The 22,511-nt window shown below is 42.1% G+C and overlaps 1 protein-coding gene across 1 annotated transcript in view; it reads left to right on the top strand.

Annotated features, from left to right (window-relative positions):
• Positions 1–22,511, top strand: part of DCX (doublecortin) — a 111,235-nt gene that overhangs the window by 59,373 nt on the left and 29,351 nt on the right. The window contains exon 3 of the mRNA XM_061178198.1: positions 20,715–20,817. Within this exon, the coding sequence (XP_061034181.1) occupies positions 20,715–20,817 (103 nt within the window). The remainder of the gene's footprint in view (positions 1–20,714; positions 20,818–22,511) is intronic.

The raw sequence follows: 22,511 nt of genomic DNA, 5'->3' as shown, positions 1-22,511 counted from the left end.
TTACAATGTTAGAGCTAAATGGTTTTAAAATATTTTGTTTGCAGTGGAATCCTTTTATTAATGAACTCTTAGAACCCTGATCCTTAAAACAGTTAAGAGTGAAGTTTCTCTTGTTGAAATGAAAGGAGGGTGAGAGGTTATAGAACCTTTTTCATTTCAACTTCCTTTTTGTTCCCCAAGGTAGCCAGCCCAAGGAGAATCCTGAGGATCTGAAGAACATAGTTTGAAAACCATGCATTGAGTCCAACTCCTTCAAATACGATGTGGCCCAGAGATGAGAAATGACTTACTGAGATCACACAGTTACTTAGCAAAACTGACAGAACTAAACTTGGGTCTCAATTTCCATTCCAGAGATCTTTTCACAATGTCATACTATTCCTTACTATTAACCCCACCCCACCTTAATGACTCATATTAATCTTAGGATCAACTAAAATCCTAGGGCCACTGTTAATATCCATTTTGTTCCATCTTATACAGTTGAATTTTGGAAATCTGTATTTATTAAATGTATTAAATATACTCTCTCCTAGAACTCAAAGGAGCATTAAAAATCTTTTGTTTTGGCCCATTAGTCCTGCCTTTAAAAAACTTTCTAAATCTTGATTCTGTCATCCAACATCAATCAGTTTCTTTTGGCAGGGCCATTCAAGTAAGACTCTAACTCGTACTGACATTCAACCCCTAGTTCTTCAATTTGCCAACGAATGTATAACCAAGACCTAATTTCAAAAATTTCGGACTTACATTTTTTTTTTTATGGCTCTTCTCCTCCCTTACCTGGAGAATTTCTACTCATCTATTGAGACCCATTTCAATTGTCACCTCCTCTGTGATGTGTTACTGGGTCCACATTCGTCATCCTTGAAGCAGTGTTGACAGGTCCCATTTCTATACAATAGAATTGTAATAACTGACATACTTCCTCTGTTATTTTATGAATTCCTTTAGGGTCTGATGTGTTCTTTGCATCCCCAGGACCTGAGCCTAGGATGGCAGGTGGACCATGGTGACTACCTACTGAGGAAGACTGTGAGGTCGGGTAGGAACTCAGTGGCAAGAGCGTTGTGAGGAGTTAATGATTTCTGCCATGAGCTCAGGAGACAAGTATTTTGCCAACCCTGGCCCAGGGCATAGTCAGTACTCAAAATACGTTTTTAAATGTATTTTTGCACCCGTACCCTGAGATGTCTAGTAACTTTATCAAAAGAAAAATAAGCTGGGCATGGCTTGTGTCAACCCTTGTTTGTGTCTACCGATCATAATTTCTCTTGAGTGTTCACAAACAATATTCTAATAACCCTTTTTAGATATTTTTTCCTGGGTATCAGCATCGAGTTAATTATTGGTTTATATTTTCTGAGATATACTTCTTGCCTTTTTCAAAAAAGTAGGACAACATTTCCTTGTCTTTAGCCTTTTGGCGCCTCTTCCATTTTCCAAGAACTTTCCAGGTGGTGGTGACTCATTTGGAGAAAATGGCCCCTTTCACTCGGACCTTTCAACAGCATTGTTTGTAATGGTCAGGGGCCATGACTAGGAGAGCTGTTTCTTGGAAAAAGTCTATTTGAATTGGGCAAATCAGAGGCTGAAGTCAGGATGGCCAATAAATGTGTTATTGACAGAGGCCTGGCCTAGAAAGACAGCCAAGTCTAGGGAGGCAGTTTTCTCTGAACCATGGCCCAGCGAGCATTTTAGATGGCTCTTCCTGTCTCTCTTCCCTTCCCCTTCTCTTGGCTCTGTGTTCTTCTCTTGCTCTAGTTTGTCTCCTCTGAGCTGAATTTGGATGGCTAAAGTGTAACCTCAGCACAAAAATGACCAGAAGAATGCACATCTGCCCTTGAGTTCCGGATGAGGACCTAGGTCAGTGACTGTTAGTGACAGAGATAATAAACAAAACAATTTCAAGAAATTGCAGATATTAGATTAATAGTAGATACACTTCAGCTGTATATATGTGAAAAAGAGAGGATATCAGCTGCGTAGACACACAAAAAATACAGTAAAATGATGATTCATTAGAATACTAAAAGCAACCGAATTTTCTGTGAATCTACCATGTGCCCAGTCCTGTGCTAGACACTGGGAGGATGTAAAGACATGATCCTAAAGATGTTGCAATAATTTTTTAAAATCTTCTACCTTAATAAGAGAATGACATATAGCCAAAATCTGGTGTTCGGTCTTATTATTTTTTTAAAGCCTTTTCTTTAACAAGATTGGAACCAAAATATGAGTGAATTTTTTAAAAGGCTAACCTTCAATAACCGAAAAATGCAATTCATCTAAACTCTCTGTTCCAACTATGTGTTAATTAAATGACCCTTGATCTACTGTACATGCCAAGAAAATGACATTGCTATGACTGCAGCTTGTCTCCCCACCCAGTGCTGTGGGTTGCTTTGTAGAAGCTGCAGCAAGCCTGGTTTTTATTGGGACTGGGAAATCTCATCATGCAGGTTCAGTCTAGCTCAGGTTCTTGTGCCTTCAGTGTGGATCTTACCACTTATTTGGTAAGAGGTACAGTGAGAAGTGGGCCTTCAGCCCTCCAAGGGGTTGTGTCCTGTTGCTATAAACCATCAAAAGCCTGACTGCTGATCCCAGCAGCTCATGCAAGGGACAAATGTAAACAGGAGCTGCTTTGCTCTCAGTGGAAAGGTTTGATTTGAGCTCCTTCCAGGCGATCACACTGGCTGCCATTTTATACAGTCTATTTCTGTCTTCCTGTACACATCCCTCAATTTGCATTCCTGCTTAAACTTGCCACTAGTCCTGGCTCTCTGTGTGGTGGAATGGATTTGAAGAGGAGGAAAGAAAGGCTTTTTTGTGAGGAGGGGGAGAATACAGGACTTTCACTAGCTCTTCCTCCTGGATGTCTTCAGAGAAGCATTTTGTCTCCTGGCCTCCTTGAGGGTTGTCATAGAAGCTCTCATTTAGTACAGACATCAGCCTTACTTCTTTGTGTATTTGACTTTTAGCTGAGTTTGAACCAATTTGGCTCATTAAAAAATGATGATTGGCGTAACGGGAAGATGAATGGCAAGAAGAAGGTGGAAACAGAACTTTAAAGACGGTTTACATGAAGAGAGTGATTCGAAGGGGCCATCAAAAGCCCTCAAATATCTTTCACCAGATCTTAAGGAACATGAGACATCCGCTATTAGAGCTTTATTCCTTAGGGTTCAGTTATGGTCCTCTCTAGGCAATACCTCCAACCCCGGGCGGGATGCAGATTAAGCTATGAACACTCTAGCATGATTTAGCTTATCAGAAATTTGCAGTCAACTGATCGTTTCCCAGCAACCAGTTGGCCTTCCTTGCCAGTACATTTGACTTGGATGATTTCCCCCGTTCTTAAGGGAAACTAATTTAATTGTGTAAGTTCGCAATCTTAACAGGCTCAAAAAGCAATTGGTATGAGTCAAAACTTGGAATGGCTAAGCAGTTTAGATGATTGTATAAACAAGGTCCAAAAGTCAATTTTTCAGGCCATTAAATGTAGGTCAGATGCAAGAAGAGAATTAAATTGTTACAGAAGGGACTCAACCAAGAAATGTCCACCAGACTAGCAGCTTCTTGAGGATGGGAGCTGTGTCTTATTCTTTCTGTATCCCTGACAGTTACCATGGTGGCTGAATTCTCATGAGCATTCAGTGAATGCTATTCAATAAGTAAACAAATTCAGAACAATTTCTTGACTGAAAGATCGATTCTGGGGTGCATTACCAAATAATGTTGGGGAGTCCTTTATTGTAGGGATATTATGAAAGAAGATAGGTACTACTATGCCAAGGATGTGGAAGTAAAGTGTTCTGTAGCGGCAGAGAAAGATGGTGGATTTTCCTAATAGGCCTTGGGTGCTATGAAATGGTCAGGAGAGTTTGTATTGGGTTCTCTCTCTCTCTCTCTCTCTCTCTCCCTCTGTGTGTGTGTCTGTGTGTGTCTGTCTCTCTTTCTTTGCCAAAACCTGATTTACTTCACCAGCTTTTCTTTTTTTTTTATTGAAGTGTATTTGAAAAGACGCAGACCTACTAGAGAATGGGCTTGAGGACACGGGGAGGGGGAAGGGTAAGCTGGGACAAAGTGAGAGAGTGGCATGGACATATGTACACTACCAAACGTAAAAGAGATAGCTAGTGGGAAGCAGCCGCATAGCACAGGGAGATCAGCTCGGTGCTTTGTGACCACCTAGAGGGGTGGGATAGGGAGGGTGGGAGGGAGACGCAAGAGGGAAGAGATATGGGAACATATGTATATGTATAACTGATTCACTTTGTTATAAAGCAGAAACTAACACACCATTGTAAAGCAATTATACTCCAATAAAGATGTTTAAAAAAAAAGGGAAAAAAATTAAATAAACTTTACCAGCTTTTCTTGGCCCACCTCATTTCCCCTTAGGTCATACAGCTTTTGCAAACTAATTATAATTTGCATTCATACAGCACTAATACTTTTCAACGCATTTTCATACGCACTATCTCTTTTTGTTCTAAGTTGGAAAAAACCCCTACTATGAAGCAGTCAGAGTAGTATTAGTTCCATTTTTCAGATGAGGAACCTGAGGTATAGAGTATTTGAGTGACTCGCTCATGATCATATAGCAATGTGTGACTGAACCAGAACTAGAAGTCAATCCCAAGTCTCAAACTTCAGGAATGGACGTTTGTTAGGAAAACAGCAGATAGTCCTACTGCCTTCATGGTTATAATCCTTATACTTTTTATATTGTTTCCAATTCCTTCTTCATACTCCATTCTAGGCCTATGAGGCTGACACTTGAGAAATGGCCAAATTAGACATTATCTCAACTGTGGAGTATCAATTTATCCTCAGCTTTTTTTCCCTTCAAATGTGAAGTGCGTGCTTAACTAGATTTATAACAACATTGGGCAGGACATCTTCCTGTCTCTGCTTAAGCCAGCTGACACAGAAGTCTTCTGAAATGTATTGCCCCAGAATGCATCTTCTCTTCCTCTTACGGCTTTCTTTGACAATCACAGCAGGAGGACCTCTTGTATTGGCTGATAGTTTATTGAGTCCTTTCCTTCCTGGGGCTGGCAACCTTCTCATGCAGATTCAAGAGGCAGCAGATCTAGTGTAATTACCAGTCCAAACCCTATTTGGTGTCCCAGAATGGAATGAGTAAGGCAGTGTTGTACTGAAACCATGGATGAAGCTGGACCTCAGAGCCTGGGATGGATGCCAGGACTGGAAGAGCCAAGGACTTTGCAAAAACCAGAGGTCTAGGCAGGCTGTGAGTCATTAACTAAAAAAGCGGTTAGGAATTAGGAAATAAGCTTCTTACTGGGGTGAAAGCAAGGCCAAGGGTCAGAAACGAAATAGCAATGGACAATAGTAACAAAAATACTGCCTTAGGAAATGAGATAAAAGTCTGCTTTCGCCCAGAAGCCTGCTAAAATGGAGCTGATTCTAGGGAGTGGCCAGCCTGAGATCCATAGGTGGGAGTAAGAAAGCCATCTTTACAGGTCGGGAGCGGAGAGTGGTGGTCACAGCAAAGGTGCTATCTTGACAGTCAAGAAATGTCCTAGAGCATGGTTTCTCAACCCTGGTACTATTGACATTTTGGTCCAGAGTTAGTTCTTTGTCGTGTGGCGCTGTTCTGCGCATTGTAGGACATTTAGCAGCATCTCTGGCCTCTACCCACTAGATGTCAGTAGCATCCATCCAAGTTGTCACAACCAAAAATGCTTCCAGATAACGTTCAGTGTCTCTTGGGGAGTTAGGGAGAGGTAAGATGGCCCCGGGGTTGAGAACCGCTGCTCTGGAAGCTATGGATTGTGAAAGCTTATTGGTCTCAAGCCTTCTAGGGTCCACAGACTTCTGAATTATTTTCGGAGCAGGAGATCTAAGGTAGCAGGTATAAGCATCTGTTGGGAAGGTAATCCCATCCTTCCCAAATGTTCTTTCACATCTAGTGCCTGGCTCACCTCTCCCATTCGGCACTATTGCAGTTCCTAAGAATAGTGAACCCTTGGAATTTTCTGGAAATCCTACTTAATTGCAAACTGAAAGGTAGATCTCCTCATGGTTTTCATTCTTGGGACAAATGTGAAAATACTTTTTACTTTTTGCAATTGACTTCTAAAAGACATGTTAAGTTTCTGTTTTCTTTTTATCTTGAACTTTAATTTCTTCATTTCCATTCCTTTCCTACTTTCATTCAACCATATCCTTCACAATGCAAGTGTATAGCTGATGAGGTGGGGTACCCAGAGGCCAGGAACTGGCAGGAACTGGGCCTAAGAACCTCCGCTCTGGGAAATACTTGCAAAGGATATTGTACCCACTTATCTATCTTCCACCTCAGCCTCTTTTCTTACCACCTTTCTTAAAAACATGAGGAAGAAGTCTGTGCACTCTTTTTCCTCATTGTTGCTCTTGTGGTGGCTTTTCATGTCTGTCAGAAGTAGGAGTCCTCTGAAGGCCTGTCAGAACAGTTTCGTGGACTGAAACATGATATAGAAAAAGCAACAGGATATAGTGGAAATGGCCTTGGACCAGGAGTCCAAACCCAAGTTCTAGTCTCTTTCCCTCTTTATAGACATTTGATGTTGCAAATCACCTTACCTTGGCTGAACCTCAGTTTCCTCATGTGTAAAATAGAACTACCTGTTTGCCTCCATGGTAACTATATGGTTCAAAAGATACAATGGGGTGAAAGCAGCATGAAATATGTAAAAGCTTTTACAAATGCAAAATGATATTAATATTATTGCTTAATTGTAGTCACGCCTCTTCAATTATTCTTACCCAAGTGTCACAATATCCACTGGATAGATGTCATAGTCAAGGCTATAACAACAGTTCCTTTCTCTTGCCTGCAGTGACAGGCCTACTCTCTAAGCCTTCCTCTCCAGATCTACTATCTACTTTCTACCCTATTCCACCCTGCTCTGTGCCCTTGGAGGCTGACCCATATCAACAGGCTACCTTGTCTTCAGGATTCCAGTTGTGTTTGGCCAAAGGGAAGCACTGGCAGGGAGGAGAGGAGTGAGGTTAGGCTATTTATTCCCCGGTACCCTGCCTGCAAGGATGCTGGACATCCCTTCACTGAAGGTCACAGCTCCTATCAGGAAGCTCTCTTCGTATAATTTTCATGTTCTCTCCTCCCTCTGGTTTCTGGTATCTGCTACCTCTCCTCTCTCTTTCAGGCATAAGGGTGGTAATGGACCCCATTATTACTAGTCCTGGGATACTTCAGCATTTCCTATGGTTTCTTTATACACTGCCCATACTTCTGTAATCAGTTGCCTTTGTTAAACTTTACTCAATTTATCTACTCTGAGTATGTCATGTGTTTTTTACTAGCACCCTGACTGATATACCCGCCAAATCTCTTCCTTTTCTTCTCCCCTGATGTTTCTATTGTAGTAAAATATATACTTGTAAAGGAGGGGACATTATGTAAGGAAATGCAGTAGGTTTATGGCCATTAGTATTCTGTCCAGTCACGTTGAGAATTAGCTCCTGAGTCACCACCTCTGAACATCTATAATCAAGCTGTATGTTCCTTATCAATTGGACAGTCCATTCTCTTTGTCCTATCTGCAACCAACCATTGAGGGACATTTAGAGGCCATGACTCTCGTGCCTACTGTCTCTCACGAAGTTCGTATCCTTGCTAAATTCCAGCAACCTGGGAGGCAACTGTCTGATGCACACTCCAGTCTCTGGTTTGCTGTAAATCAGTTTGCACCCCTTTGCTTCCTTTGGACTGAGTTTGCAGAGAATGAGCTTACATCCTTTTGCTTCCCTTGGACTGGAGTCTCAGGAAGCCTGGGAAGGGGGGTACAGTTAAGCCTCTGGGATTGCATGACAGCTGCCAGCATTCTGGCCCTGGTGTCTCTGCTTATTAACCGTGTCCAACCTGGAATGTTTTATAGACTGTCAGAGCTAGAAGATACCTCAGAAATCAACTAGTTCAGAGGTTCTAAACTTAAGATCTATCGATGGGCTTTAGGGAAATCCTTACACTCCCTATATTATATGCAAAATTAGCTATCTGTGTGCACATATGCATTTTTCTGGGAAGAAAATCCATAGCTTTCATCAAATTCTCAAAAGGGCTCGTAACAGAAAAGAGACCTAGACCTCAAATGGCTCTAGAACAGCATCCACACCTTACAGCAGAGGAAACTGAGGCCCAGAGAGAAAGCAACTTATCCAAGATTTCACAGTAAGTCAATGGCAGGGTTTAACCTAGAACCAAGGTAGAGGTGAACTCCCCCCGTTTTTTAAAACAAACCTTTCCTTCCTCTACTGAATTCCAAAGCCATACTCCCACTATACTTTGTGCACAGTAGATACCAGATAACTGTTAAATGCAATTGATAACTGCATTGGGCCCTAGAAGCACACTTGCTTCTTTTAACTGACCCTACCGAACAGAATCTGGAGCTGCGTGGGGCTCGGGGCCAACCATAGAGCTTAGTGGTGCCAAGGGATCAGGCAGGGTTTTTCCACCCCAGTTCTCTCTGATGAATGGAGTTCTGTCTCGTCCCTGTTTCTCTGAGCCAACGTGTCCCCAGGGCCCTGTGGAGGGGCAGGTGTCGGTCCCGGGCATGGACTCAGCAGCCCAACTCCAGCGCCTCTGCAGCTGTTCTCATCCCTGTGAGGCCCCCAGTGGGAGCCAACACAGAGACTCTTGGAAAATGGCAAAGAAAAGCTAAGGAAAAAACACCCTGGAGCACTGAGGGGTTGCCAGGCTTCCAGGGGAGCTGGCACAGCCTTGCTCGGGTTATTAAATCACACTAGCTCCTGGTAAAATAGGGTAAAAAGTCTTATTCCTTCCCATCTTCCCTTCTATGGCCCTCTTTCCCAGGTCACAGGTATTTTCATACTACCCAGAGTCCCCTACTGTATTTCCTTACCTCGGTCTCCCCATGTAGGAAATGAGTACCTTTGCTGTATAGCTTAGGTACCCAGTGTGGCAGAATAAAAGCAGTCTGGAATTCCAGTATCAGCTCTGTAACTAACTAGCAATGTGATCTTGTACAAGTCACTTAATCTTGATGAGCTTTCATGCTTCATGAATAAAACATGGGGCTAATGAACCAAATGACGTAATGGAGGTGAGATCACTTGACAAATGCAACACAACAAAAGCTATGTGGGGTTATTATGTCCTTTCACCACTCAGAGAAAAATTATTTTAAAAGTTGAAAAGAATAACCTTGAGGGACAATAGCCCAGCTGAGATCTGGCTGCCTAGATTTCAGTCTAACTGGGTTTTCTGGGGGAAATTCTAGAATGAAGTGGGAAGAAAAGTCACCACTGGCTTTGAGTCTAAGACCAGTGGAAGGAATCAGTTGACAGAAATGTGATTTATTCCTGGAGTTTCACATGATACTTTATTTCCTAGAAACCTATGAGAAGAGCTTCTAAGGACTAGTCACTCTTCACCAGAAAAAGAAGAAGAGAGATCCAATCAGATCTAGTGCTGGAGATCAGAGGGAGGCAGCCTCAACATGACTTGCCATAGGAATAAACTAGCTTGCAGAGGGGCAGAGAATTTCCAGAGGGTGGCGCAAGATAGTGGGAAGAGAATATCAATCCCTCCCTGCACAATCAGCCCGTCAACACTGTTTCCTAAGGTACCATGAGGCAAATCACGGTCAGTGCCTTCAAGAAATGCATGCCTTGACGGTTGAAAGAGAGAGAAAGGACAAAACCCATAGGGTAACTTACGTGCTTAAAGAAATGGTCTTTAGTTGGGGAGGGGGTGGATGTGTTTCTCAATGCATATAATTAGAAAACAAATAGATCTAGAATTTAGTAAACAAGTCAATCTTTATCTCTTATGACTTCCTCTAATATGTGGTGCAGTAGACAATGATCACTAGTGGTCTAGAATAATCTTACTATACTGTAATATCCTTAATTATGAAACAGTTTTAATTATTATGGTTCTTAGACTCTTCCTACTCTTGTTATTACTGGTGATAATAATATTTTTTAAATATTTGACTTTTTAGACTTAGACTTAGTGGAGATACAATGGTGAACAAAACAGATGAGGGTTCTACTCTCTTGGACCTTATATGGTGGTGGTGGTGGTTCTAGCTTAGATTGGGAGATAAGGAAGACCTCACTGAATAGGTGAAATTTGACTTCTGCTTCTGCAATATGGCAGACTAAGTTTTCTAAAAAGTCTTCCCGCTACAATACAACTATATCCTGGATAAATTATAGCAAAATTTTTCTTTACATTTCCCTTTTTTAAACAGCTTTATTGATATATTGATATAATCCACATAATATAAGTTCATCCATTTAGAGTATAATTCAGTGGTTTTGGGTATATTACATTACTAATATTTTTAATTATGGTAAAATATATATTACAAAAAACTTGTCATTTTAACCATTTCATGTGTGCAATTCAGTGGCATTAATTACCTTCGCAATGTTGTTCAACCATCACTACTACCCAGTTCAAGAATTTTTTCATCGTCCTACATAGAAACTCTGTAATCTTTAAGCAGTAACTCCCCAATCCCCTTTCTCCTAGACTCTGGTAACCTCTAGTCTACTTTGTGTCTCAATGATGTTGTCTATTCTAGATATCTCACGTAAGTAGAATCCTACAATATTTGTCCTTTTGTGTCTAGTTGATTTCATTTAGCATAATGTTTTCAAGGTCCAATTTGCATGTATCAGAACTGCATTCTTTTTGTGGTTGAATTGTATGAATACATTAATACAATGTGACTCGTATGTATATACCACATTTTGTTTATACATTCATCTGTTGGTGGATACTTGGATTGTTTCTACCTTTTGGCTATTGCAAATATTGCCGTAATGGACATTGCATACAGTTATCTATTTGAGTCACTACTTTCAATTTTTTGGTATATATACCTAGAAGTAGAATTGCTGGGTCTTTAGGTGTGATATTGTGATTTATAATAAGAAATATATATTTGGTCTTTATCCCTATTTCTGGCAAAAGAACTCCAAAAACCCTTGGAATTTTCTGAGTGATGAGAGCTATAAAGGTGTTTCTATTATGTCAATGCAATAACTTTTGGAAAGCACCTGAGGATGGGGGCTGGTTGCCAGGAGAATCAACCATGTGATTAAAGGGTTAGAATTTTCAGTCCCACACCGAGACCTCTTGGGAGGGGAGAGGGGCTGGAGATTGAATGGATCGCCAATGGCCAATGATTTAATTAATCATGCCTATATAATCAAACTTCCATGAAAACCCAAAGGAGAGCGTTTGGAGAGCTTCCAGGTTGGTGAACACGTGGAGAGCAAGGGAGATTGACTCAGAGAAAGCATGGACACTCCATGCCCTTTCCCCATACCTTGCCCTAAGCATCTCTTCCATCTAGCTGTTCCTGAGTTATATCCTTTTATAATAAACCAGTAATCTAGTGAGTAAATGGTTTTCTTGAGTTCTGTGAGCCACTCTAGCAAATTAATCAAACTTAAGGAAGAGGTCTTGGGAGCCTCTGATTTATAACCCAACAGTCAGAAGTACAGGTGAGAACCTGGGCTTGTGATTGGCATCTGAAATGGAGGAGCTGGGGGCAGTCTTGTGGGACTGAGCCCTTAACCTGTGGGATCTGACACTATGTCTGGGTAGATAGTGTCAGACTTGAATTGTAGGACATCCAGCTGGTGTCCAAGAATTGTTTGTTGGTGTGGGGAACCTCCCCGTGAACACACACACACACACACACACACACACACACACTGGAATTGACGACTGGTGTCAATGAAGTGGGATTTGCTAGAACAGCCCTGGCTCACAGAAACTTGTGGTTTGGAAGAGAAAGGATGAAAGGACAGAAGAATGATGAACCTTTGATTCCTGTGTGGCCACATGGTCACCCACAGTACGAAGCAGCAGCTATGCTGCAATCACTTCCTAAAGGTAAAAGTTACCAGTGGAATTTAGTGATGGCTCCAACTCCTGGGGAGTTAATTCACTGGATGCATAAGGAAATGTAAACTGATAAGAGCGAGGCAAAATATTCACTCCCTTGGGTATTGTGATCTATAATAGATAAACTAAAAGAGAATAGTGTGTCCGATTTTGATGCTAGACCAAAAGCAGATTTCAGTGACTCAGAACTTCAGCTGCCTCCCCCCACCCCCTGCCAAGGTAAAAATTGTGCAGGGACAACACAAAGTACCTCTAAGACCTCTGGTTACCAAGAAGTTAGCATGGGGAGAGGGCAAAACCAAGAAACTACTGAAACCAGGGAGTGTGGTATGAAGGAGTTGTTTCATTCTGTGAATCAGTATCATCAGCTTCCTGGAGAACCTTTACCAAAATGGACTGTGAGAGACACAAAGCAGCTTATTCCCGAGGGAGCAGCCAGCATGGTGGGCTGGATAAACGCCGATGTAAGGTCTGTTTACCCTGAACAGAGGGGCTGTCTGTCTCGCCTTATGAATGTCAAGTAGAACACCCCAAATGAAGCGGCTGATGCTTGTATGCAAGCCATGTAGTACTGGCTTTGTGATGACCGGAATATTCACCCGCTGAATATACCTGTTATCCAGGGCACTTGCACGTGGGCACCCCTTATAATCTTAATGTTGGAAAACATAAAAAACAGTTCTGGAAGCGTTATGGAATTTGCTGCCTCAGCTTCCCCTCAGGGGTCTTACAGATGCTAATAAAAACATTAGGTTAATTAACAAGGGAATAAGGAGGGGCTGAGGGGAGAGTCACGGGACTCTTCCCAACAAGGTGGAAATGTTGAAATGGTTATGAGAAATAAGGTGAATAAAGCAAATATCGATAGGAGCGAAACAAAGAGTAAACGGAGACGGAAGAGTTGTCCCAGCAAGGTGGAAATCTTTAGATGGTTATTAAGAAATGGGGTTAGACATTGATGGGGTCAAAGTGTCCTCCTGCTGGTTCCCCAACATTAGAGAATCCCAAACAAGTCTGCTCTGTTTACTCCAATTGGAAGAAATTTAACCTCTGATCTATAGCCAGTTGGTCAGAAGTCCAGGTAACAACAACCTAGGCTTGTGACTGATCTCTAAAGGGTGGGGGGCAGTCTTGTAGGACTGAACCCATAACCCATGGAATCTGATGCTATCTCCAGATAGATAGATAGTGTCAGAATTCAGTGGAATTGTAGGACACCCTGCTGGTATCCAAGCTTTGCTTATTAGAGGTGTGGAGAAACCACTTCACACACACACACACACCCTCACATGTTAAAATTGGGTCCAGGGACCCAGTTATACGTCATTCTGTGTGTAGTGTTTTGAGGAACCTGCAACAAACATTTTAAAATGTTTTTCTAAGCTTCCGGAAAAGAAAGGCAGGAGAGAGAAGAGGGGCCAGAAGTTGAAACTAGAGCAGCAGGCAGTATGTAAAGGCCTGAGCTTCCCTGAGGGCAAAACCCATAATCGGAGCCCGGTGCTTTGGATATTATCAGAAGTGCAGGACATGCAAGTGCCAACTAAAGAATGTCACTCATCATCTGGCTCTACAAGGATTGAGTCATTAGCTACTTCAGTCGCTGACCTTCAACCCACCCTGAAAGGAGTTCATGACGGAGATCAAGAATGAGGTACTCAGTGCTCTGGGAAAACTGGCAGAACAGGCCTTCAGATAGATATTTTCAGGAGAAGTTTTTTTTTTTTATGAAACTGGATTCTTGCATCTTTCTATACTTAGAAAAGCACTAAAACCATTAACTAAGGTATCTGTTCCTCGTGACTATCAGCAACCTTCTACCGAGATGTGTGCTTAGTTGCACGTACCTCCTTCACCAAAATCACATATATACTAACCCCCCCACCCCTTACCTCTTGAAAACAATTTCTCAGAGCTGTCTGAGAGGCTGTCTCCTGGGCTATAGTCCTCAGTAAGATACTGAATAAACTTGACTCAAGCTTTTTATGTTGTGCAGGGTTTTGGGTTTTTTTTTTCAGTTGACACAAGGTCCTTGAAAAGTGAGGGACCTGAAGCTGCAACCTCCGCATTAAGCCAGGACCCTTAAAAGGGGATATACCAAAAACCTACCTGTAAACTTGTTTGTCTCTGTCATGACTCCAGGTAGGAAACAAAATAAACAAGAGTACTACTGTTAACTGCTGATGTGGCTGGTGCTAGCCAAGTATCCTCTTGAGAATTTGCAGCCCAAAGCTTGCTCTGACACAGGTCTGGAATTCAGATTCATACTACTCATGTCACAAGGGAAACCATAGCTGAAAAAAGGTGCTGCCCCCATATTGTTAGTGAACCCTGGCACCTGGCAGAAACAAATTCATGTCTTTTTCAGAGAAAAGCATCCCCAACCTAGACCCCTGAGGATTCCCAAAGATTTGATTTAATCAAATATGACCTCATAATTTTAAAAATTATCACACACAAAAGGAAACCAGTCACCATGAGGGAGAGTTAGCAGGAACAACAGATTTGGATTCTCAAGGACATAAGATATTACAACGATCAGATAAGGACCTAAAATAACTTAATATGGATTATTTAAATAAACAAAACATGTAACCAAAATGGGATAAGAAAAAGAGACTATCAGCTATGACCAGGCAAATTTGAGTAAAACAATGAAATAGAATTTCTAAAAGTCAAAATTATTATCATTGAAATTCGAAGCTCTTTGAGTGGGTTAAACAGCAAATTAAATACATCTGAAGAAAGAAAGAGCAAAGTGGCAGATTTGAAGATATTTTCCAGAATGTAGCCCTAAGAGATAAGAAGATGGAAAATATGAAGGTGAGACTGAGGTATGGAAGATAGAGTGGGAAGGTCAAACATGTTCCTAATTTTCAAATGACCCCAGAGAAGTGGTGTAACGAGAAATGGTGATCAAATAGACTGGTAAATGTATATGTAGATAAACTTAAATAATATTAACTATATAAAATAATTAAAATAATAATGACTAATTTGTGGGGTTAAATAAAAGATCTGAAATGCTAAGCAACAATGGCATGTAAATTGAGGGTTGCTCAGACTTAAATACAGTATGTGGTACTTTATTTTATTTTTGTTGCCGTTGTTGTTTTGGGGTTTTTGTTTTTGGCCACGCCGTGCAGCTTACGGGGTCTTAGTTTCCTGACCAGGAATTGAACCTGGGCCCCCAGCAGTGGAGGCACGGAGTTCTAACCACTGGACCACCAGGGACGTCCCCCAGTACGTGGTGAAGATTTGATGGGGAAGATGCAGCTAGGCCTGTGGCTCTGGGAAGAGTACTTTCTATGTAGAGGGAGCTGCAAGAGGGAGGCTGTGAAGCACGAAAGGTCTTGATGTGTTTGAGAAGCAGAAAGAAGGCCAGTGTGACTGGAGCTAGGTAGCATATGTGGCATAAGAGATTGGGTAATATACAGCCAAGATAGAAAGTGGATTTTATTCTGCCTCTGGTGACAATGGGCAAGATAAAATGTGACTTCTAATGAAAAAATGACTCCCAGATTTCTGGTTTGGGCAGCTGGCGGAATTGTGGTACCAGTGACTGAGATGAGGAAAGTTGGAGGGAAGTGGGATTTGGAGAAGAAGCAGGAAGAATTTGGTTTGGGGCATATTAAATCTGGGATGCCTGTCAGATAACCAAACGGAGCTGCCAAGCAGGTAGTTGAATATAGGAGTCTAGAGATAAACATTGTCTCCGCTCACCACACCAACCCTGCGCCAGCCTGTGACTGGAGCCCATCCAGGGCAGGCAGGCAGGAAATGTTCCAGAATGAGAGTGGCAGTAACTTTTAGAAAAAGCCTCATCCGTAATGTTTACTGAATCTTTCATTAACTCATTTTGCAAAGCTTGCCAGCGACACTATGGGCAGGGCCCACTGTTGGCAAGACGGGGAAATCAGTGTGGTTTGTCTTCCTTGCCACAGAGTTCCCTCTTCTGCGCCCCTGGGGCCACTCCTCTCCCCATAGACACTCTCTGCCCTTTCCTTCACCCTGAATTCCACCAGTAGACAACTGTATGTTTTGTCTGTGCAGAAGGTTGGCAGATGGGTCCGGGCAGTTGTGCTATAGAGAGTTAGAATCTCTGTGACTATAGTCAACAAGATGCAGTTCTTCTTCCAGGGCTATTAAGAAAAAGGCACGTTCCCTGCTTCCTTTCCTTTATTTATGCAGTTACCTGGAATCCCTTTTACTCCTGTCTCCATCAACCTATATCCCACACGCCCTTCAAGAGTCAGACTTTGTGTCATCTTCTCCGTGCAGCCTTCCCCAGTTCTCATGATTAGAATTCTTCTCTTTGTCACCTGTGCTCCTCTTGCTTTTTGTGCCTCTGTAATGGTGCTAAAAACAGTATGTCTTGTATTCCAATTATTTGTGAGGTTCTGACTCCTTATTATGCTGTCAACTCGGAAGACAGGGGCCTTTTTCTGTACATTTCTGTATCTCTCACATAGTTCCTTTGCCATAGCAAGTGTTTTATGAGTGAATATTAGTGGAATTGAACTTTCAATGAAAATATTTTGCACGTTGGAAGTGAGTCTCATAGCTATACGAGCAAGACCTTACATTTCGTTCTGAACAGTTAGATAGTGAAATGTAGAATCTACCAGCAGCAGACACGTATGAGAACTCACTGCCAGCGTCTGTAATATGTGGATGGAGAATCTAATCAAGCTTAAATCAAATCACAGAGTGAATTTGCCATTTGCAGCTAATGGACTGCCACACACAGTGATCTGTTGTCTCTGTTTCCCCATTTGTACTTCGACATTTAAGCCACTGGATGGTCCATATAATCTATTGTTCGCGCTAATGCATAACCAAGCTAGCTTCCCTTCCCCCAACTCATGCTGTTTTTCTTTTTTAAAGGAAGACTATCGAGTAAATGGTTCAGTGTTCACGTGAATTGATTGACTTTATTGATTTTGTGCTGGCAGTTGATTAATTACAAAGACGGGTGTCATGCTTTTGTGTTCTCTCCTCTGACTTAAATACCCGTGTGTTTCAAACAAAAGCTGATGTCAGCAAGACCCTTGATCTCTGAGGATGCTGTAAGTGGTATCATAATGATTATTATTTTTACCACTTTCGTTGCCACCTCATGACAGAAATTTTACCACAAAAATAATGGTTTGCAAAATTATATATTTGCAACGTAACCTAAGGTGGATTTTGTATCGTGTTAAGTGAATGGAATTTTAAAAAGCAGATGTGAGTGTGAGTTTCATTTGGAAATTATGTCTTACCCTCCAGTCTTCTCTTTCTTTTCCTTCTTCCTCTTTCTTCCTTTCCTCCTCCTTCCCCTCCTCCTCGTCCTCCTTGTCTACTGCATACTCAGTTACCAGTTACGGTAATGAATGGGAGTTTTCTCATCCATAGATTTAAAATGTGATCCATAAAGATGTTATCTTTTTTGAGTCCAGTAAAATGTTCTAATGCGTATCAGGCATTGATGAGGACAAAAGGTGACTCTCCTGCCTAAGCTGTATACAAGCCTTTGAAATCAGGGATTAGGAAGGCACGTTCTCTCAGGCAATTGAATTGTTTTGTCCCGAATTGAATCAGGACACCTGAGTGCTAGTCTCAACTGTGCCATGATCCATCTGTGTATCCTTCAGCCACTTTGACATTCTGTGTTTTGGGTTCCTCATATTTAAGATGGAGGGCTTTCTATTTTCCCAGCTCTGTAACAAAGCAGGGGAGGGCTGCTGTGTCTCAGTATCCAAGGCATTTGGGAAAGCTGGGTATCCACATGCACAATATGAATTTGTCTACATTTGGGAACCAGTAAAATGTGGGGTGGGATCACACAAGAAACCTGATGCTGAACAGCTGGATTGCAAAATGAATGTGTTTGAAGCCAGCCACACCACTGTGAATTTGTCAGAAGCATAGGGGCTTTGCCTTTCTTAGAAGCTCCCCAGAGAAGGGGTTATCCAAAGGCTTTTCCCAAAGCCTGGGCGGGGGCAGAGAGGCTTGGAGTTGGAGGAGGCTGGGTCACTGTAACAGCAACCCCCAGAGCAGTCTGTGAAGGCTTTGTTGTCCTACAATAGGATAGCATGGCATGTCACTGCGATGGCTGCTTTTGAGCTTTCGGTTTTTCTTCTTGGGAAGTGATTTCCACAGATACCTCCAAAATGAATGGTCTGGTACCTTTGGGGGAAGAGTCGCTGTTTGAAGTATTTACTAAATTCCTTTTATGACCAGTAGTTGGTTGAGGTTTTCTATTTCTTTTTGAGCTAATTTCTTTATTTATGTTTTCCTTTAAAAATGATCCGTTTCATCTGTTTTCAAACTAACTGTCATAGTTATGCAAATAATAACTTCTGAATTCACAGTCATTGCTCCTTTCTTGTTCCTAAATTTATATATTTGTGTTACCTTTCAAAACCTTTGAATGCTAGGTCCTATTGTCTGCCACTATTGATTTCTTCTTTCTTGTTTCTACTTTTCTGCCTTTGTGTAGCCTTACAAAGCCTCCTTCTTATTTTCTTTACATTCAGTTGAGGCAAAAACAGCCCTGGCTAAATTCTCACTATGCGATTAAGTGCTCTACCAGGAACCACGGGAAGATACATAGGGAGCGATAAACTTGGTCTTTACATTCAGGAGAGCTGTGATTTAATGGGAAGGACTAGGTGAGTATTCATGAAAATACAGGCAGGTTTTGAAACGGAGTGCTAAATGCTAGAGACCACTAGTGGAGGGATGCCCAAGGGAGGGGCTTCCCTCACTCATGACCAAAACTAAATGAAGCCAGTCAGAGTCAGGGGCAACCTCAAACACAGAGCATGGCAGAGATCTTCAGGGTCAAGAGGTGGCAAGGGATAAACAATTCAGAGGCACACAATGTATCATAGTTAGGGGCTCCAAATTGTATTGGTCCAAGATGTCAGTGGGCGTCTGCAGAAGGGTTCAAAGCCATGTATGTAGCCTCTATCGTTGGATCCACTACCAGGGCAATATGCAGGCTGCTTATTGAACTAACATGCCAGTTAGTGACTGGGTCACTTGGAGGTGGTACTAAATAGCTCCCAAGGCACCTGCAGATACTCCTAGCGCTCATGACATGATATTGAAATGTTCTGTTTCAGTGTATCTCATTCCATCAGATTATGAGCTCCATGAAGTCATGGCCTGAGTCTTACTCATCTTTGTCTCCCCAGTGCCTGAACCATATGTAAGTGCTTTGTATTACTGAGTGGCTAAAAGCACAGGCTTTGGCGTCACATCGATCTGCACTTACTTGGCTTCATCACTTTCCACCTGAGTAATTTACTTATTGTCTCTGGACCTCAGTTTTCTCATCTGTAAAATAGTGATGACAATAATGCCAACTTCTAGGAATTGTTGTGAGAGTAAAATGGGATGACAGATTTGGAAGTACTTAGCAGAGCGCCTGTTCAGAGTAAGCATTCAATGAGTGGTAGCTCTGTTTGTTGTTACATGATTGTGGAGTGAATGGGTGAGGACGAGTGGGCTGAAGAAGGATGGTGGCCTATTTGATGAGGTCAGGACCCAGGGCTGGGAAGAGGCTTAATAGGGGTGAACGCAGCAGCCCTCCAAGTCTCCCTCTCTTCCCTTGGCATCCTTTGGGTGATTGGGAGGCTGAGACAATGCGGATAATGTTTAAGCATCTCTTGCTTTGTGTAAGGCTTGCAATCATCTTGGCTGGGGGAACAGGGATTGAATAGACCCTGGGTGGGTGATGATGTTATTAATACAAACATTTTTCAAATGTAACATATTGATCTCTGCACCCAGCAAGCAGTTGTTAGTTTGTGAGCACGGTGCCTTTGGAAAGTCATTACTAGCAGCTTGAATGGGTAGCTTAGAACAATTCGAAGCTTTGAACACTTTCAAGCTAAGGATTGGGATAAGAATGTTTTGACTCTATGGTTTCTCCTGGGCTTTCCCTGGTGTGCTGGACTAATTATCAAATGTAATTAGGAAAGCTGCGAAGTGGGGAGACTGCAGGGAGCAGCATACTTTCCCAGGGACCCTCATTTCTTTGTGCAGAAAAGGAGTTGGGGAGGACTGTCTCTCTGTTGTGGAGAAGCCGCAATGCATAGGGCGCTAGAGGGCGGGAAGGGTCCTGGGAACACGACTTTTCCAGCAGACCCTCAAGCCTACAGGGATGCATTGCTCTTGATTAAATTTTAAGTGGTTAGGACAGTTTTCCCCTCCTTTTTTTTCAGAGAGGAATGGTATTCTGGGCTACTACCAGGCGCTCAGTTCACTTTTAGCAAACAGTCCAATTTTTGTGGGTCCAAAGCGGTTAAAAACTGGTGTCCTTCTTTCGAAAGTCATGAAGATAGAGAGAGGGACTTCCACGTCTCGGTCAGCCAGAGTCTGTCCATCTCAGGTTGCAGAAGGTCTTTCTCATCTTCCTTGGCCTACACCCCTGCCCCCAGACTTGGGCTAGCAGCACTCTTGTCTTTGAGGCTCTGAGGAAAGGTGACATTTGTAGGGTCATCTGCTTGCTGACTTTTATTCAGATGGGAACATTCCATTTGGACATGGTCTTGAAGTTACTCTTGGTGAAATGGAAACAAGATACCACACATGCAACATGGAAAGAAAATGGCACTCAGTATATCTTTACTCACGAGGGGCTGTGGTGCAGACTCTGAGCCTGGTATTTTGAGAAAAAGGAGATCCCTGGGGGCTAAAATGATGGCCCAGATGTGAAACTTTTTTCCCGTGCCAACATGGCATGAAGTTCATTGTCACAAGACCATCAAATATCAATTCAATGTTTCCGCTTTCTCTGTAGGTAACCTGTCTCCATGATTTCTTTGGTGACGACGATGTGTTTATTGCCTGTGGTCCTGAAAAATTTCGTTATGCTCAGGATGACTTTTCTCTGGATGAAAATGGTAAGGACAACCACTGAATTTTATTGTTCCATTGTTCTCACTCCTTCTATCCCTTAGGATTTCCATGGGCTTATATGGCCTAGAAAGCATCCATGCATGGTCCCTTTCTCTTGTATAGTTGGATACATGAGTCTCTAAGTGAAAGTTGATTGCATATCTCAGATGTTTGGCCTCCAGACTCAATAAAACTCACTACCTGCCCCAATAGTGCATATTTCTTGAACCATATATTATGTCACACGGGCTGACAGGCTCAATCAGACCACGGGGAGGAACATTTGGATTCAGAACTTGAATATTGTATGCATATGTTTTTTTTTGTAGTCAACATCCTCCAGCTCTTTGGCCCATGTTGATGTTTCCATTTTAGAAATATTTTCCACTGTGTCGTTAATGTCAAACATTTTCCCTCTTCCCACCTTCTGGCTTGTTGCCCCATTCCCCCTGATTTGTGGCTCAAGATTCCAGAAGATTGTTAAGTTCAGGAAGGAGGTGAGCATCTGCCCATCTCCCTTTGCTTGAGTCCAAGCTCCACGTGTAAGTTCACGGTGAATTAGCTCACACAGCCACAGGACTAGGGTATGATCCCGATGGAAAGACACAGTCAAAACGTATTTCCCAATAACGAGGAATAAAGTGTGGGAAAAAACAAATCAAGTTGTACTAATATAGAGTCTACAAACAACTCAAGTGACAAGGACCCTGAAAGAGGTGGCATTTCTACCGTGTTCACTTTATGAGAAGAGGCAAATGACCATAAAATAGCGAAACGAATCTCAGGCTGTGTCCAGTTTCTTGTATCTTCTACATCTTCAGCTCTGGACAGTGATCACTAAAGTTTATCCATCAAAACAAGAAGTAAAACAAACAAAAATGAGCTTTCTGCTTAACTCAGTTTCCTGAAAAACTTAATTTACCGGAGAAGATCTAATCTTTCTGAGTGACTGATGTTTTCAATGTATCTTTAAGTAGAAGGTGACAAGGAGGTGTCCAATGAAGAGACAACCCTGTGCCTAGCTGTTTGGTTCCACTTTGAGCATGATCACATGAGGTTGGGGAAAGTATCGTGGAAAGAGCTCTAGACTGGGACTCAGGAGACCTGACTGCTCATCCTTATTCTGCTGTTTTCTTCCTTTGTGACCCTAAGCGAGAGGCTTAAGCTCTTTGTATTCTCATCCACAAAATGAGTATAATAATCCTCCTAATATATTAGTACAGTCAGTGCCCCTAAATTACCATTGTAGGGATGCTGAGTGACCTGCATAGAAAGGGTGCTCTGAACGTATCAGATTGGGGCTGGGGAAGTAGGAGGAGCATTTGGCAGACTCTCCTACACACCCAGGGGCTTTCTGTAAGTTCTGAGTGGCATAGTCACTGCTGGTCCATTTATTCATTAAACCAGCATAGCAGATGATGAAAACATGCATTGAAAATCGAAAAGAACTCTATAAATGCAAGATGGTGGTGGTGGTAGTAGTGCTTCTTTATAAGATGGCATGACATCCTTAATATGCCTATTACAATACATGGCATGTGATGAATAATAAATAATAGCTCCCTCCCCCTCCTTTAAATTACTCATGAATGTTTCATCTGCGTGGCTGCAACCTCTGAGCTGTCAATCTCTTCTCCAAGGAAATTAATTAATTATGTCAACAGGTGCTGTTCTGAGACATGACTGGGTTATCCAAAAA

This window comes from Eubalaena glacialis, chromosome X, assembly GCF_028564815.1.
Source record: "Eubalaena glacialis isolate mEubGla1 chromosome X, mEubGla1.1.hap2.+ XY, whole genome shotgun sequence".
Classification (NCBI taxonomy): Eukaryota; Metazoa; Chordata; class Mammalia; order Artiodactyla; family Balaenidae; genus Eubalaena; species Eubalaena glacialis.
The sequence above is the reverse complement of the archived record's forward strand: the minus strand, read 5'-3'. Positions and strand labels throughout refer to the sequence as shown.